General features: G+C 40.9%; 1 protein-coding gene across 1 annotated transcript; it reads right to left on the bottom strand.

Moving 5' to 3' along the window:
* Positions 1 to 6,806: 6,806 nt before the first annotated feature.
* LOC133750003 (vomeronasal type-2 receptor 116-like) lies at positions 6,807 to 18,483 on the bottom strand. Its single transcript, XM_062179379.1, has 6 exons — positions 18,284 to 18,483; positions 14,961 to 15,246; positions 13,800 to 14,606; positions 12,529 to 12,756; positions 12,046 to 12,169; positions 6,807 to 7,741 (listed from the first exon to the last, which is right to left on the bottom strand). The coding sequence occupies exons 1-6, from the start codon at positions 18,481 to 18,483 to the stop codon at positions 6,807 to 6,809; spliced, it is 2,580 nt and encodes an 859-aa protein (XP_062035363.1).
* Positions 18,484 to 18,646: the final 163 nt, after the last annotated feature.

Here is an 18,646-nt window from a genome sequence, read left to right as displayed (position 1 = left end):
TACTATGAGGGGCAAGGGATGGCCAGGGCAGGGACACAGACAGCATTTATCTAACCATTTGCAGAATCCTCAATAAGTAACTAACAGGACAACCAAGGGAAATACAAATGAAGCAAAGGCAAATTACCCATGACATATGAATAAGGGATTATTGATGCTTCTGTTAGTGATGTATTTATAAATGGGGGAAAAAGCAGCAACCACCATATCTTTTCCTTATGAAGGTTGTTTTGCATCTCAAGAATGCACAAAGTATCATCCAGCCAACACACAAGGATGGTAACCTGCAGTAGGGGAATGAGAAAAAGCAGAAAAAGAGAGGGAGGAGATGCACAATTTGGGACATGCACAATCAGTCTTGCCCCAAATGATGGAGTTAGAAATGTGCCAGGGGATTCCAATACAATCCCATCAAGGTGGCATGTACCAATGCCATCTCACTAGTCCAAGTGATCAATTTCAGTTCACATTCGATGGCCTGGATAGGTCTAAGAAACAAAGGGATCACACAAACAAGACAAGTGTCTGCTAATACTAACTGATAAAATCAAAAAGGGAGAGAAAGATCCAGCATGGGAAGTGGGATACACAGCAGACTCATAGAATGGCAGATGTCCTAAACAACACTCTGGCCTCAGAATCAGCCCTTAAGGCATTCAGACCTGGCTGAAGAGCCCATGAGAGTATTGTAGGCATGGAAAGCCAAGATACCATGGAAAAGAAAAAAAGAAGACCTAAATGAAAGATCTCTGTTAGTGAGATCCCAGTGGAAAGAACGGGGCCATCAAAGAAGGAGGTACCTTTCTCTGAAGGGAGGAGAGAACTTCCACTTTGACTGTGACACTATTGGAATAAGATCAAAGTCAGCGAACCCTAAAGGCTTCCATAGCCCTGGCAACTCATGACTAGAGCCTAGGGAGATTACTGACGCCATGAACAGGAGTGTCAAATTGTTAAGTCAGCAACAGGAATCACTGTGTACTTACATCCCATGTGGGATCTGTCCCTAATGTGTTGTCTAATGTGCAGTGATGCTATAACTAGTACTGAAACAGTATTTTTACACTTTGTGTTTCTGCGTGGGTACAAACTGATGAGTTCTTTACTAATTATATACTGAATCGATCTTCTGTATATAAAGATAATTGGAAATGAAAAAAAAAACCTGGTGTTAAATTGGAAATGGCATAGAAAATTAATTTTTAAAAAATATTATGTAGGATCTCTGCCTTTAATGTGCTGTACACTCTTATTTAATGCTATAACTAGTATTCCAACAGTATTTTTTTCACTTTGTGTTGCTATATGGGGGCAAACTGTTGAAATTGTTACCTAATATATACTAAACTGAAAAAAAAAGGAAATTGGTGCAAAACCCTAGAACTCAATTGTGGTGGAACCTTCAGTGTCAGGCAGGTACATATACACACTGTTTCTCTTCATGTGTGTATGCAAATCTGTGTGAGTTTCTGCTGGACTGGAGAGAATTTTCTACTGGTCTTCCTTCTGACTCCTTTCTGTCAAGCCCCCTCCCCTTCCCTGGAGTCTGGATGCCTTTCTTCCCTGGGGCTCTGCAGCTGAGGTCTTCTGTCCAGGTGAAAAATACAAGATGGAGAACACTTTTGGCCCATCCTTTCCATACCCAGGTGCCTTGATGTCATCAAAGTTTATGGGTAGCAAGATCCCAGAGAGGAACTGCTGTTAGATTTGATCCAAAACCTTTGCCATTTGGGATGATGCAATTGGATTGAATCACAGAGTGCAATGGGTGAGAACCTGGAAGGGCCAGTCTCAGTCAGGTGTAGCCAAGAGCATTCCAGCATCAGACTCCACAAAGGACAAAAGAGGAAGGGGTAGCCCACACACCCAGTATCCAGGGCAGACATAGGACTTTTCCTTGTTTTCCACATACATCTCATAGCAATCCTGCGCACACAGACACCCACAAATACACGTTCCCCAAGTACTGTGGAACCAGTAATCACTCTGAATTCAAAGATTCCTAATCGATACATGAACTTCAATGTATCTTGATGGCCATGTATCTATGGGACACCTTTCCCTAATGTTCTTTTTTTTTTTTTGGATAGGCAGAGTGGACAGTGAGAGAGAGAGACAGAGAGAAAGGTCTTCCTTTGCCGTTGGTTCACCCTCCAACGGCCGCCACGGCTGGTGCACCGCGCTGATCCAATGGCAGGAGCCAGGTGCTTATCCTGGTCTCCTGTGGGGTACAGGGCCCAAGTACTTGGGCCATCCTCCATCTACACTCCCTGGCCACAGCAGAGAGCCGGCCTGAAAGAGGGGCAACCGGGACAGAATCCGGCACCCCAACCGGGACTAGAACCTGGTGTGCTGGCGCCGCAAGTTGGAGGATTAGCTTATTGAACCGCAGCGCCGGCTCCCCAATGTTCTAATATCCACACTATTTGCATGAAGATTTACACCTACAACCATGGGTATTTCTCATTTATGCCCTTATGAAAACATGGAACTTAAGCGAGAAAGTCTCCATTTTCATCCTAAAGCAGAGAAATCAGCTGGAAATCATCTCTATTCTCACCACAATAACCACCAAGGGCAGGAGCACTCCCTACGGATATCTGTCTCTGGAGTGCAAGTGACTTTCAGGACTATTCTGTAGGGTACAGTCATGGAGAGTATGTATCATTACTTCACTGTCAAGCCATGTGGATTGTGCAACAAAAAGAGTAACCCCAAGATAAACTAGGAACTTTAGGCAAAGTGATGCATCCCCAGTGGCTCATCAATTCTTCATTGTATCCTACTATCCTACTATCATGCGATGTTATCAATGGAGGGTAGCTAAAGGAGTTGGAAACATATAAGACAGTTCTAGTATTCTGCTCAAATACTTTGTAAATTTCAACTGTTGTAAAACAGAAAGTCTAATAATTTTAAGATTTTTCATCCAGTCGCCACTGGTGCTTTGCCTTTATTAAGCATCTGAATTAAAACAGTTCAATTGTCTAAGTTCCTTCAATTTTTTATGAATGTACTCTGGACATATTGCATACATAGACTAAAATATCACAGTACTATTAAGTGTTAATCAAAGCTGTAAAATTATTTAAGAACCTGGAAACATGTGAATTGATTATCATCTACTGATATCATGGAGGAAATGATTATTCTGTATCTCCATAACATAATCAAAACAATAATATACATTTACACACACATACACATATGCACACAACTTTAAAATGCAAGCACTTTTAGATATCAACTGACTTGTAGATTAGAAGATGCACTTGCTAATGGCTACTCATACACAATTGAGTATGACTCAGGAAGTGTTCCTATGTTCTGACACAACCACATAAAGTTATGATATCTCCCACCCAAGTGCTTCTCAGGCTATAGGAGCTGAAGACACTGCTGGAGGCTTTGGGGAGAAAGAGTTAATTCTATTAGGAACTGTCTACTGTATTGGAGTCAATGGGGACTGGCAAGGCCAAGGCAACTTCAGCTGGCTGAGAAGGTCACAGCAGAAGGTCTGTCTCAGCAAGGCATGAGAACAACAGCTGTGGTCCTCTTGATGGTTTTAGGTTTGTTGGGAACTGCACTCTGCATAAGAAAGCTGGAGCTTCCTGGTGTTCCTGCTAATCACTACTGTATTCCTAATTTTAGGGAAGAATGCTTAGTCTCATAATCCCCAAAATGTCCTTTGCTTTGTAGAATTTTAATCAAGCAGAATGTTAGTGTAGGAGAAGGGGTTAATGCTTTATGCAAAGTCGGTGTGTTTGTGGAAAAGAATTAAAAGGCAATAGGCTCCCTGGTATATACAACCCACTAAATAAAGATAAATGTTATTAAAGCTTTAATTCAATATGTGCTACAAATACAACAGTGGTTAGGATGTCAAAACTGTGGAATAGGTCTAAGTGAACTTTTAGATAAGTACAGTAAATAAATTAAAGTGTTATAGAAAGAACTGCAATAGAGGGGATACATTTTAAAAAAGGGCCTGCTGTGAACACTGGGGCTTCTAGTAAATACGAGATTAGGAAGGTAAAACTCTAGTTTCTGTAGCTAATTTCTGCATAGCTAGAAGCACTCCAGGCCTTGGTTTGTGTGGGCAGCCCATTATCTCGCACCTGTTTGTGATTGTAACCCATGCTCTGAATATGCCCTTGAAAGTAAAAGAAATTGTAACTAAATGCAGACACAGAATATAGAGGCAACATAAGATACAAGGTCAATGGACAACAGACTTGTTATTGTAAGAAGAAAGAATCATTATATGACTTATGATATAAAAATGAAGTCTGGTGCTTGAGAGCCAGAGCCATGCCTTCAGCCTTGCTATGATGGTGTCTCTCATTTCTTCCTAGGCTGACACCTTCCACTCCTTCAGGAACACCTGGACCTGCTAGACCTAGACCCAGGCAGGGGACATTTGCAATTTAAGATGCCTCAATTGGGGAAATGGCTTTCAAAAGGTGATTGGAATTAGCCTGGTGCTTCTCCACTTATCTTTTAAGAATAATGGAAACTGGAGCTGTGTGGTGGAATGAGAAGGCCATGCCAATGTGGCTGCTGGCAAGTGAGTGTCAGTTACTCAGGAATGGCTTTGAAACCCACCTGCCAACAGAGCCTGCCTGGCAACAGGCTGTGATTGGATGGCTTTGGAAACTGCCTGGCAACAGGCTGTGATTGGTTGGGGCATAGACCGCCCCTTGACCGGATTGGATGGTCTTGGCTATATAAGATGTTGTACCAACTGAAATAAACGAGTCTGTGGGCTGCTCGCCTCAAGCCCGCTTTCACCTGACTCCCGGGGTCTGTGTGGTGACTCCACACCTCTTGCCCCCACCATGCTCCTCCTCTCAGAAACCAATCCATTGCAACATTGTTGAGAAATCAACTGCAACAGAGCTGGGCTGTGTTGTAGTATGTTAAGTTTCCACCTCGAGTGCTGGCATCCCATAAGTCAATGGTTCAAATCCTGGCTGCTCCACATCCAATCCAGTTCCCTATAAGAGTGAAAGGAACTCAACAACAAAAAACTAAACATCCACCCACACAGAAACACAAAGAGTAAAGTACTGTTTGAGTACTAGCTATAGCATTAATAACAACAAAATATAAGTAATTAATGAACAATGGGAATAGGATATGATGGACATTTCTACACAGGTAAATATATGACAAAGGATACTAATCAGCAATAAGTATGGACAAACCATTCCACACCAGAAGGAACCTCCACTTCACATCCACTCCATGGCTACAATAAATTTCAAAATTTTTCCAAGTGATGGAGAAGCCATAGGGAATTTGGAACCTTCAAACCATGATAGTGACAAAGTTACAACACATAATGTATGGAAGAGAGTTGTCACCTCCTTAACTGATTCAACATAAAATTAATTTATGACCAAAATATTCCACACCTAAGAGTACACTCAAAAACTAGAAAATATGCAAAAGTCTTGTACTTCAGTGTTTGTCTCCACACGGCCAAGGTTGGAAACAACACACAAGTCAGTCTATGGTTAACTGGAGACACAAAACTCAATGAATTACTACAAGGAATTATCAGTTTGTCATGAAAAATGTAGACACCTGCAATACTGTGGATGGCCCTTGAAAATGCCATGCAAAATGAAAGGTCACCTAAATCCACAGAGTCCAATATTAAACTTATACCAACACTCAGGACCGTTAAATCCATGGAAACAGAAACAGATTGGTGGTTGTGTGACTGGCAAGAGAAGGAACTGAGAGTGACCATTAATGGATAAGGAACTTGATTCGTGGTGATGAAAATATTTTAAAATATGACAGAGATAATGGTTGCACAGTAGAGTGAATGGGCCAAATGCCGTTACTTCACATTAAAATTGTTAATTTTGTTGAATTATTTTCTGCTCAGGATATAAAAATCACTTTCTTACGTCTGGTATTGGAAAAAGTAAATCTAAAGCAAAATTGATAATAAACAGAGAAGTACAGATGGAAAAGAAGTTTGCAGAATCACTTCTATGTATAATGAAAACTTGGCGTGTGATTATGACATCATTTGAAATCTATGTGAAATGATATATAATTTAGGAGTTTCTGGACAATGCATGATACATATTAAAATGATTTAACATGTCTAATGATTGCACTGAAAATATTCCAGGTATATTATAAAGCTGACTTCAACATAGACTCTAATAAATGAATAAAAACAGCAAAAAACTGTGTAACTAATTTTATTAAAATATGAATATTACAATGTTGAGCAGCTGACAAATAAAACACAGAGATGAAAAAATGTAAAGTTTCAAGGAAATGGGTTTGTGTTTGTGAGCATAAAAGCCAGGTGAATAAATTTGTATACAGTATTATTTTGAAGAAGCGAGGAGGACTGGGGCCAGCATGGGGGTACAGTGGAAACAACCACCACCTGTAACCCCAGCATCCCATATGGGTGCCAGGTCATGTCCTGGCTGCTTCACTTGCACCCAGCTCCCTGTTAATGATCTAGAAAAAGAAGTGGGAGATGGCCTAAGGCTTTCTGTCCCTGACACTCACACGGACACATGAATAAATCTCTTGCATTGGCATGAAAGAGCGCTGGGCCACTGCAGATATCTTCAGAGTCTATCACCACCTGGGAGGTTTCCCCCACTCTCCCTTTCTTGTATGTGAATTCGTCATTCAGAACAAAAACATTTTAAGAGAAGTCTAAATTGCTCATAATGAGGTTATATTCTGCAAGCTACTTTATAACATCAGAATGCAAAATCGGTTTTACAAATCTTAGTTTCTCTCCATTGAAAACTGAGAGAGCCTTAAGAGCTACTCTTCAGAACATCTGATTCCTTGGGAACTATTCTATCCCTTAATCCTTTCAAAGCATTCTTCTCAGGTCTTAGGAGAATAATGTAGCACTTGGGGGCAAAAATGCAGCCCAGGAGCCCTGCACTGGAGGCCAAGATGGAGAAGACCTCCACAGCCACCATGACCTTCCCCTTGGTGCTGTGGTAGACAGGCAGGAAGGTCACCCAGACACTGCAGAACACCAGCATGCTGAACGTCAGGAACTTGGCTTCATTGAATGTGTCAGGCAGATTCCTGGCTAGGAAAGCCACAGTGAAGCTCACCAGGGCCAAGGAGCCCAGGTAGCCCAGGACACAGTAGAAGGCAGTTACTGAGCCCTTGTTGCACAGCAGGATGATGTGGCCATGCTCAGAGTGTGCATCTGTGTCAATAAAGGGAGGAGAGGTCCCAAGCCAGAAGCCACAGAGAGCCAGTTGGATCAGGGAGCAGATGGGAATAATGGAGTTAGGTGCCCCTGATAGCAGCCACTGTCTCATCCTTCTCCCTGGGGCAGTGACCTTGAAGGCCAGAACCACAGTGATAGTTTTGGCCAGGACCGTGGAAACAGCCCCGGTGAACACCACTCCAAACGTGGTCTGCTGGAGGACACAGGTGGTTGTGTTGGGACGACCAATGAACAGTAAGGAGCAGAGGAAGCAGAAGATGAGGGCGATGAGCAGGATGTAGCTGAGACAACGATTGTTGGCCTTGACTATGGGAGTGTCTCGGTGCTTCACAAAGACCCCAAGAACAACAGCGGTGAGGACAGAGAAGCACAGAGCTGTGCAGACCAGGGTCTTCCCCAGGGGATCTTCAAAAGACAGAAAGGTCACTTTTTTGTGGAGGCACTGGTCTCGCTCTGTGTTGGCATACTGATGATCCAGACACTTCAGGCACTGGTCCATATCTAGTGAAAAACGTACAATAACATCATCAAGTTCAATTATTTTTGATTCAAAAAACACCTTCTAGAATATCCAACTGCAATAGTTTAGGCAAATAGTCCTTATTTGTAGTTGAAGACAGCATATAAAAGTGACATTTGAAAATTACCTCATTTCCCTAAGTATCTTATATACTGATGAGTACATTCTCATTTTTCCTAACAAAGCCCTGAGGGCTATCTCTGGGCCTATTCATGGTGCTTTAAAAACATATCTTAACCTGTGTCATTTTAACACCCCTAATTCATTATCCATGGTTTCTTCTCATTGGGAAGTGATGATCAAGATGCTAGAGGTTTCCATGTGTGGTGAGGGCTACTCTGCTTTTTATACATGCACATTTTTGCTGAATCCTTACTCTGTACAAGAGCAAGCAGCACCTTTTTTTGGTAAGTTTTTATTTAATGAATGTATTTTTTCAAACACTGAACCCCATATGCTGGGTTCCTTCCCCCATACCCACCTTCCAACCCCAACTCCCATCTCACCTCTCCCTCTTCCATCTGCTTGTTCATTATGCTTCATTGTTAGCTAGATTTTATAAAGTGGACCAACTCCTCTGTTATTGTCTATGTTAAGCAAAGACTTCAACACTTTGCACCCATGCACACACACAACATATAGAGTACAGTTTGGGAAAAAAATTGCAGTCAATTCTCATTGTAAAACTCAGTAGGGATGGAGGTCCTACATGGGGAGTAAGTGCATGGTGATTTCTGTTGTTCCTTTATCAATTAACACTCTTTTTATGACGTCAGTGATCACCCGAGGCTCTTGCCATGGGCTGTCAAGGTTATGGAAGCCTTTTGTGACCATAGACTCCACTGGTCTTTGGACACGGCCATAAGCACAGTGGATGTTCTCTCCTCCCTTCAGAGAAGAGTGTCTCCATCTTTGATGACCTTTCCTTTCCACTGAGGTCTCATAGGCTATTTTTTTTTTTGCCAGAGTTGTCTTTCCATGCCTGCAATGAGCCCTTGCTCTAATGGTGCTATTCACTCTGCACTCTCATGGCCTAATCAAACACCCAAGTGTCCCAGTCTTTGTTGTTAATAAATGTTTAATTTTTTCTTTACAATTTACTTGAAAGGCAGAGTTTCAGAAAGAAGAAGAGAAGTAGGAGGGAGGGAGAGGGGGAGAGAGGAGGAGAGGAGGAAAGAAGAGGGAGAAAGAGAGAGTGAGAAAGGGTGAGAGGGAAAAAGAGAAAGGGAAATCTTTCCAGGTGATTCACACCCCAAATGATGGTCACAGCTGTTACTGGTCCATGTTGAAGCCAGCAACTGGGAGCTTCTTCTGAGTCTCCCATGTGGGTGGGGGCTCAAAACCTTGGGCCGTCATCGGCTGCTTTCCCAAGCATCAGCAGAGAGCTGGATTGGAAGTGAAGCAGCTGGGACTGGAACTGGTGTCCAGTTGTGATGCTGGCATCCCAGCCAGAGGCTTAACCTACTATGTGACAGCACCGGCTGCAGGTTCCCACTCTTAGTATCATGGACTGGGAGACTTACTTTGTGAAATTTGGGTGCACAGAAAGCACACAATGATCTCACTAAAGCACATCTCTCTAAGGTGGGATCTGGATAGAATCATTCTAGGAGCAAGTGCTGATGAGAGACCACCACTAGAAGGCAGATGGTCAAGTTCTAGTGAAACACAGAAAAGCTGTACTTGATAGCAGCTGGATTCCTTGCCACCCTTGAGCAGGTTTCGATCAAGGATCACACTGAGATGCTGCCTGTAGTCAAAGTCAGTCTGTAGATGACCTTGAACCCTACTGGCATATTTCCACTTTCCTGTCTTTTATCTTTGAACATGAATTTTCTCTCCAGCTCTTTCAGTATCCTCTTCTTTTCTATATATTGCTCCATTGATGTCCAATGTCTCAATTTGCAGATGTCTTCCAACATTTAGTTATTGTTACCTTTGGCTATTTCATATTTTTGAAACATTACATGCCCTATCTTTCAAAGCTTCATTATCAGGGGCTGGCGTGGTGGCGCAGCAGGTTAATTCCCTGGCCTGAAGCGCTGGCATCTCACATAGGCACCAGTTTGAGCCCTGGGTGCTCCACTTCTGATCCAGCTGTCTGCTATGCCTGGGAAAGCAGTCAAAGATGGTCCCAGTACTTGGGCCCCTGCAACCACGTGGGAGACTGGCAAGAAGCTCCTGGCTCCTGGCTTCGGATCAGTGCAGATCCTGGCCATTGCAGCCAATTGGGGAGTGAACCATCGGATGAAAAACTCTTCCACTCTCTTTGCATCTCCACTCTATGTGCAACTCGGATTTCAAAGAAATAAATAAACTTTTTTTAAGAACCTTCATTATCCAGAATTTGTAAGCAAAAGAACTGTTTTGTGTGTTTAATCTTGTACTCCAGTGCTACTTAACTCAGTTACTGATTCGCTGATTTCATTACAACATCCAAATATCAGCTGAAAATGATGCCACTTGTATATCTTCCTTTTTAGTATGTTGCATGCCTTCGTTTTTGATAATGTGCATGGATCAGAGCCTCCTGGGTAATTTCCTGCAGAAGTTTCATTGTTTCTTCAATTTTGTATCCAGTCTTCAGCCATAACTTCCATGATTTTAGCATTCTGTAAATACTCTTTAGGATTAAAAAATGATCCTTCTTTTTGGTATCCTTGAGCTGTTTTGTTCTTTGTTTACAATTATTAGATCTCCTAGATTAAATTAAATGCTTTTCTGCAGGAATGCTAATTATTATTACTATTTTTTTTCAGGGACTATAAACTGAATTACATTCATGCAATGCTTTGGGCATGAAGGAACCCATTTAAAAAATACTGTTGGATTTATGTTGTTTAAGATTTCAAATGTGTGAATTTAATTCAACAGCAGTGTCTTACAATTTCAGTAATTGATCAATCAACTTAACATGTTCCTGTAGAAGACACAGAATTTTTCCGTTTTTCCTATTCTCCACAGGAGTTGAGAAAAGAGTTCCTTTCCTATGTGAAAATTTGGTAAACGTTATCTAAAAATTGTTTATCACAATAAAAATATTGGGAATTTTTTTTATAACCATGAGGATATTTGGATTTCTCAAATATGTCTCAATATGTTTAATAATATTTCCATGTGGAAATTTCTGAATTTTCTCTGTATTCTTCAATGTATCACCACTAAATGATTAACACGTTCTAATATTAGTATTTTTTATATCTGTGCAGAGACCTCTACAGCTCTCTTTGTGTAACACACACACCCACACACACACAGAGGCATTGTAATCTTGTTTTAGTACTGTTCCATCTTGCTGAAGTTCATAAATTTTGCTTGTTTTATGATAACCAAATTTAAGTTCTTCTGATTTTTATTTACTTCAATTTCCTTATAATGTCCACATGCTACCTTCAAGTGCTTGTGTTGAATATGCTGTCATTGACCTACCTTGCTATGCATACTTAGTACAGTGGATGTCAGCCTGTGTTATTGCAATATAAATTTTACACACATGTATACATGTTTAAGCATATGAATGCTTCTGAAGATTTATATGTTGAGCAGCCATGATTTTTCTCAAAGGCTAAGGTTAGCCCTGTTTATGATATCTGATGAGTTATCCTCAGGATGGTATCTTGTATGGTTTCCTATATAGTTTTTAATATAATGCAAAGTTTGTTTAGAATTGTGCTTTCTAACTCCAGCATGCTACACTTGAATTTGGTGAAAGTACTTTTATAATACATGCACAACAAACACAGACATGAATTTGCCTATACTCAGTTAGCACATACACCACCCTACTCCCACGGATTGTACCCTGATGCCAGAATCTATCACTATCACCAATAAGTTTCAAAAAAGTAGAAATATAGTAAATATATGGTACAAAGAACTACTCATACAACACAAGCAAAAATTGGAAAATCTTCACAAAATGTATGATGATAACCTATTACTGCTTCATGGAATAAATGTGAGACATCCCACATGTTTTAAGGGGTGAAAATTCTCCAATCTTGGTTTCTACCATTTACCATACATATCATCCTGAACTCCAACATAGTCAGCTTTCCGGAGACACTCAGTCTCTCATCTGCTTTTATAAATGCTACAATAAGTAGAGTGTAGTGTGGAAATTGTTATCATTTTGTGATTATTATTGACTGTAAGGATTAATTTCTACCTGAAGGTGAGAAGAATCCCCTCAGCAGTCATATTCCACATCTTTTTCTTTCCATTGAGAAGCTGAAAATTCTAAGAAACAGGTGTTAACTTCTCCGTGAGGCTGGCACTGACTTACCTGTCTGATTGGAAATCTCGTTCTCAGGACAAGGCATACAATCAAAACAACAGGTAGGCTTCCCCTCCAGAGGGGTTTTCCTGAATCCAGGGCTGCAACTCACACTGCATACCGAGCGTGGAGTCTGAGAAAAACCAGATGAGCGTTGGTAACAGTTGGGACTATTACTTAAGTGCCAAGTAGAAGGTTTGGTTTTCAAGTGCTGCAAAACCTGTTCACTTAAACTGGAAACCACCATTTCTGACACAATGATGGCATGCAATTTGCTTTTCTAAAATAGATCCAAAACATGTGGAGGAACAAGTGTGTGTACTGTCCATCCTCAGACACTAGAAGTAGAAGAAAGTATTTAGATCAGAAGGGGAGTGGTTTCATGTCTCTAATGTCTTTTGAATAATCCATGTTGCACAAACCCCCATACCCCAATCCACAGTTGGGGGGTAACAATGTGCAGTGTGAACCTTATGATCAGACACAACTTACCTCTGTAATTCCTGTGGCCCACTCTATCAAATTCTCAGAGAGAGACAACTGTTGGCTCTGTGGAACATATGGGGAAAACCGTCCTACTTTAACCTTACGTCCAACACCATATGGAAAATTCCAAAAGTTGAGAATGTCGTATTCAGCTTCCAAATTCCTCTTGTGATTCAGATTCACTAGGTCACCCGCAGGATTGGTAAACTGGAGGTTCTTCAGAAACAGGTGCAACTGAAAAAATGCATCATATTCACATGAAGACTGCCCAAGTGAGAACACACCAAACCCAGGTTAGAGAAAGCCTCTCTTTGTCTGTAATCACAAACAAAAAAGAGAACCTTTTAGAGCCACCCAACGAAGTAAAACAAAATAAAACCTGATGAGAACTACATCAGAGCAAATTTGATAACTCATTTTTATCCAAAAACAAGGGCAACCAAAACTATGCAGCTGTGAGGGGCCCACACTGTGGCGCAGTGGGTTAAAGCCCTGGCCTGGGGTGCTGACATCCCATGTATGTGCCCATGTTTGTCCCAGCCGAAAGTCTTCCAATCAAGGTCTCTGTTGTGGCCTGGGATGACAGTGGAGGATGGCCCAAGTCCTTGGGACCCTGAACCATCATGGAGGACCAGGAGGGACATCCTGGCTCCTGACTTTGGATCTTCACAGCTCCAGCCATTGTGGCCATCTGGGGAGCGAACCAATGGTGGAAGACCTCTCTCTCTGTCTTTACTTCACTCTGTAGCTCTAGCTTTCAAATAAATAAAAATAAGTCTTTAAAAAAATATCTAGCTGTGAAATGCCGACCATTTCCAACTGTGGAGTCCAAGCTACCAAAACTCACTGATTTCTTCAGTGTACCTAGAACAACCAACTCTAATATATTTACCAGAATAAAATAATGTGCAAATTATATAAGATCCCTAATGCATGTTGGGGATAAACATCCCCAGCAAATTTCACCCTAAAAAGTACTAAAAAGTAATTATTGTATTGCTGAGATGGAAAATGGGATGGCACAATGTAAGTTTTTTACAAGCCAAAATTAAATTGACAGGATGGGAGAATCCATTTTAAGACACGGCATTGATGCTTATCCAAGAGACCTGCCCACTTGTCAATGGAACCATGTTTCTATTGACAAATTACAGGCAGAGGATCATTTATAGCTTGTGTTTTGGAGAAAGGATTCCAAGCTACTTCATGTGAACACCTGCAGAAGCTCTTAAGGGGATCATTCAGGAGTACATGTCATGCAATGGAAACCAAGTTACCTGCCAGGGAGAAAATGCCACCTTTGCCCCCTTGTTCCCTGGCTGCATTTCTAACAATTGTAGAAGCATCTCATGTATGCTGTGGGCCACAGCATACACAGCATTGTATATGTTGTAACTCCCATCACTCATGGCCATATCAAAACGATGTGGAGGCAACGATTCCAAGGAGGCATTCAGGGAACAGTTCTGCAAGGTTTTGCAGGACGCCCCAGTAATTGAGCAACCAAAAGCCAATGACCAGAATCTAGAGAGGTAAATGTCTTCTGGGTACTTGGAAGGGTTAGCTGTCCGAAGAAAGTTTCTGAAGCCAGAGATCTCACTACGGTGGTGTGAAAAAATCAGAGTCCCATGGAATGAGTGGAGCAGGATATGTTCCTCACGGCTGGCAAAATCCCATTGTGAGGTGGTGACCCAGACTTTCCATGTCATTAAACGTTCCCATGTTGGGAAGCTGTCACCTATGAGTGACTCAGTGTCACAGAAAAGAATCACCACATTTGCGGATGATTTTAGGATCTGGATATGATACGGCCTGCTGAATGAATTATATGACTCCTCAGTGGCTGGGATCAGTTCCACAAAGTCCACACAGATGCCATTCTTCTGCATCTCAACTTTCAAATCAGACATAAACTGAATACCTTTTGGGAGGTCTGAGATGGCCAAACCCACCCAGGTCCAGCTGAAATGAAGCATCAAGGAGACCATGCCAAGGGCCAGAGAAGTGTCTTTGGGCGCCATCTGATAGAGGGAAGGAAACTGACCACTGTCACTCAGAAGCGGTTCAAAAGACCCAAGAGTCAGCTAAGGGAAAATGCAAGAAATCTGTGTAAGGTTATTGCCATAGTGTGCAATCTTATTCCTGAAATATTAAGCAAAAAATTTAAGTGTCAGAAGATTTTAGAATATTTCCTTTTTCTCATCTCGCACTTCATGAAAACTTCCTAGTTCCTCTGTCGTTAGACTCACAGGTTGAGGAAAACATTTCTCATTTTCACTCACCCACAACTCTGCTTTAGAACAAATATGGCTAATTCCCCAAATCTCTGCAGTTCTTCTCTTTAGATCACACAGTGCATCAAATGTCACTTAAACATTTGGTTCTAAGTAAGGCATCTAAGGTGATGTGCTTTTCCTTCTTTTTCACTACACACTCACCTGTGGAATTTTGTAGAGTTCCAGCAGTGTCCCCATTTGGACAGCAATGCTTGTTCCTGATATTACGGCTACAGACTTGCTCTGTTTCCTACATGTGTAATTAGGAACATCCTTTTCCAGTCCCGCAAGCCAGAGGAAGGTGTTCTCCATCACTGTCTCTTCACTGTGCATGACATTATAGAGATCAAATCCCAAGGTCATGTTGGGTAAAAGATGAGGGTTCTTGTTGATCTCCTCAATAGCAAAAACCAAGGCCAGAACGTACTGGTAGTTTTTGGACTGAAACCTGCATGAAAGGCACAAGGATCTTTAAGGGAAAAGCCTCCAATCCTGATTATCTTCATTTTGCCATAATTACTGTGACAGATGGATTGGTCATGGCCAAAAATCCGTATGTTCTAATCCTTATCTGTACATTTGCTGTGCACTAAGTGTAAGGTTGTCGTATTTGCAGGACGTATGTCCTCACAGGGACCAATACTGCTGCAGCCTTTATCCCAGTCTCCCTGACTAAATGATTCTGGAAAATAAGATCTGCGTTTACACCATAATGTCGTGGGCATATTATCACATGCAGCCAGAAAACATGATCTTGTTTTGGATACACACCTCATCAATTTAAATCATCTCTGGCAGCAGCTACTTCTTCTATATTTTATATATGATATCTATAGTAAATACTATAATGGGCTCTGGAATGATCTCTCTCGATTCATTCATACCTAGGAAGAACATTCAAGTTGTCAAAGAAAGCATGACAAGGAAAGGCACACCATCTTTAGCACTGCCTCTATAAATGTTTCCTACATTCACAAACTACAATGACTCTTCATCTTATCACATCATTAAATGCTTCTTGAAATAGCAGTCATAGATCATAAGGCTGCAGTTTGCAATGGGAAAAGGGAGTAACTCAACTGAAGACTATGTGATCAGAAAGAGGAAGAATGTCAGAGTACTGAGAATGGTAGATGGAAGTCTGGATTTTATCCTGAAAAATCTCTTCCCCATCAAACTCACCGATCAACCACCATCAGAAGCCAGGAAAATGAAATCAGATTCAGAGCTTGGAAGAAGGAAAACAGTAAAAAGGGAGGAGCACTTTAGTGAACCCTGAAACACTCCCTGGGTGGACTTGAAACACTGGGCTGTGAGACACATGATGCATTACAGTTAAGACAATCATGCATTTAGTTAAAACTCTAGGTATATGTAAAGAGAAATCATTATCAGTGGTATCAGTATTTGCTCCAAACAGGCTTCTTCACTCAGTTTTCCCTACAGAGCCAACCATAAATAGCCTTTCATGCAAAGCACACGATGCATTTCTGCTTTCTGGGATCTGACATTTCACCAAGAATGGAAATGAGGAGCCCCTTGTTTACTTTCAGATGTCCTGTGTGTTGCGTCTCGATGAATAGACTGGGTCATGAACCCTGCATGTAAAGGGTCATGTGTGCTTCAGAGGAAGTGAGAGTTTTTCAGTTCTTGGTTCATGTTGCAACATGATATGTATGCGTGTATGTATCTTATATACATATTCTCTCTCTCTATTTATATATACATGTTCCATAACCATGTATACAGTTGCTCTCTCTCTATTGCTTTATAAATACACATATAGAGAGTCTCTATAAATATTTGTTATCCAAATATGTCATTCATACTTTGCATGTAGAATGAGGAAATTTGAAAATCCTTGCTAAACGAATCAAAGAATCTTCAGTTTTGTATTTCTTATTTTTCTTTCCTCTCCTCATTTTTCTACAATTCTGTCAATTCCTCATCCTCTCATTTCTTTCTCCAGCTCCTGCCTGGTACCAAAAGATCTAGAAGGCTCTTTAACACACTGGGCATTTGTGAGAGTGACGTGTTCGATCTGTTTTATGCTGTGTTCCTTAACTCTAAAAAGAGTTTATCAGGAATTATTGTGTATTCTTAAGATGGTGAATCTAATACTGGATGCTATACTGTCTAAATCTACTGATAGTTCAATATTGCTTGTTTTTCCAAGTATTATCAACACGGATATTTTCTCCTGGGTTGGCTAATATTTGATTATAATCTCTGGTTTGCATGGCATACATCTTGGGAAACCTGGGCTCTATTCATAGAATCTATTCCTGATGCTGGAAATTTACTATCTCCTGGACTCCATCATTTAGAGTACACGTAAATGATCTGCTGCATGCATAACCATGGGGAACACTACTACTAATAAATAAATATTTCATAAGTGGGATGCCATGTGCACATATGAAATTGGGCAAATTTATAAAAATCAATGTGAAGCCAAAAATATCATTTGAACAAGCTAGTATCCATTAGATTTTTCTGGACAGAACTTTGGACAAATGCCTAAAATACTTGATCAGTTGCATCACCTTGGTTGCACCAACTAAAGTTCTCAATTCCATTGGCTTTAATGATACTACAATGATCTATGTCCCAATATCTACCTTCTATCAAAGATCTCTGCAGCATCAACCTACTTCCTGTAGCATTACAGTAGAAACCAATTAAAAATTCGCACCTTCAAAAACAGGTGTGAAGAAAACAATTTCGCTGTCCTACAAGATACTATATTCTGGAGGCATGACATTTTCATATATAAATAAATAAATAAATATATATATATGAAATATTTATATTTAGCTATAAAAATGTATCTTATAGGGGCCAGAAGCAGAATAATCCCCCTTCTGAAATATATTTTCATAGAAAAAGATTGAATGAGGGACACATCATGAATGCTGTAGATTCCAACCATTAAAGTTCTTATGGGTATATTCATCGTTAAAATATGTTTATTATTATACTTGTGCAAAAGTGTTGTCCTGAAATTACTTTTAACTAGTAACAAACATACTTTCTTGAATATCATTTCTGCTTTGTGATTGTTAGAAAAAATAAAGTGAGCTCATGGCCCCAAATCTAGTACGTAGCAGAAATGTTTGTGAGCGCATGTGGAAGAGCTCATGTAACTCAGGTTCATTCATTTCAGTGCATGGGTTCTGTAAGAATCTGCTACTGAGGCAGGCACAGTAGGCCCCTGAGCTGATGAACGCAGACAGGGAAGGACAGGAAGATCCCAACCAGACTCTCCTTCCTGCTATGATGAGATAACATTTCCTGAACCATTGACGGTGCCAGGCCAGAAGGAATGTCTTCCTCATGTCCCAGATTAATTATCGGCAGTTTTTAGGGGGACAGAGTATGGACAGGGCAGGGGCACAGAACGCATTTGTCTTCCTTCTGCAGACCCAATCACAAGTAGCTACTATGTAAATCAAGGGAAAATGATTATTGCCAAAAGAACTTACCTTTTGAACATAATAATTTTTTTGAACATATTCATGCCTCTGTGAATCATGTATATGTAAATAGGGAAAAAGGCAGCAATCTCAATATCTCCATCCTTGTAATAACTCCGTTCAATCTGGAAAAAGCAGTTCCGACCATCCTGACAAGTCACAAGGAGATACAGCTGCAGGAAGAGCAACAGAAAAATCAAAGGAAACATCTTCAACGTCTGTGAAAACCCTAGGTCATAACAGCAGTGGAACGTGCAGGTCATGCAGGTGCTTACATAGAGCATGCAGGTGCATACATATAGCATGCACATTTGTAGGTGTGTGGGCATGTGCGTGTGTGTGTGTGCATGTGTGATTGCTTGAATCAAGCCA

This window comes from Lepus europaeus, chromosome 20 (genome assembly GCF_033115175.1).
Source record: "Lepus europaeus isolate LE1 chromosome 20, mLepTim1.pri, whole genome shotgun sequence".
Lineage (NCBI taxonomy): Eukaryota > Metazoa > Chordata > Mammalia > Lagomorpha > Leporidae > Lepus > Lepus europaeus.
The sequence above is the reverse complement of the archived record's forward strand: the minus strand, read 5'-3'. Positions and strand labels throughout refer to the sequence as shown.

Bases quoted from the DNA above. Each gene is read 5' to 3' on its own strand.
- LOC133750003 (XM_062179379.1), bottom strand. From the start codon at position 18,483: ATGTTTCCTTTGATTTTTCTGTTGCTCTTCCTGCAGCTGTATCTCCTT. The intron at 14,607-14,960 runs GTGAGTGTGTAG...ATTTTCCCTTAG, and splicing joins AACTCTACAAAATTCCACAG to CTGACTCTTGGGTCTTTTGA. The intron at 12,170-12,528 runs GTAAGTTGTGTC...GGTTTTTCTCAG, and splicing joins GGGCCACAGGAATTACAGAG to ACTCCACGCTCGGTATGCAG.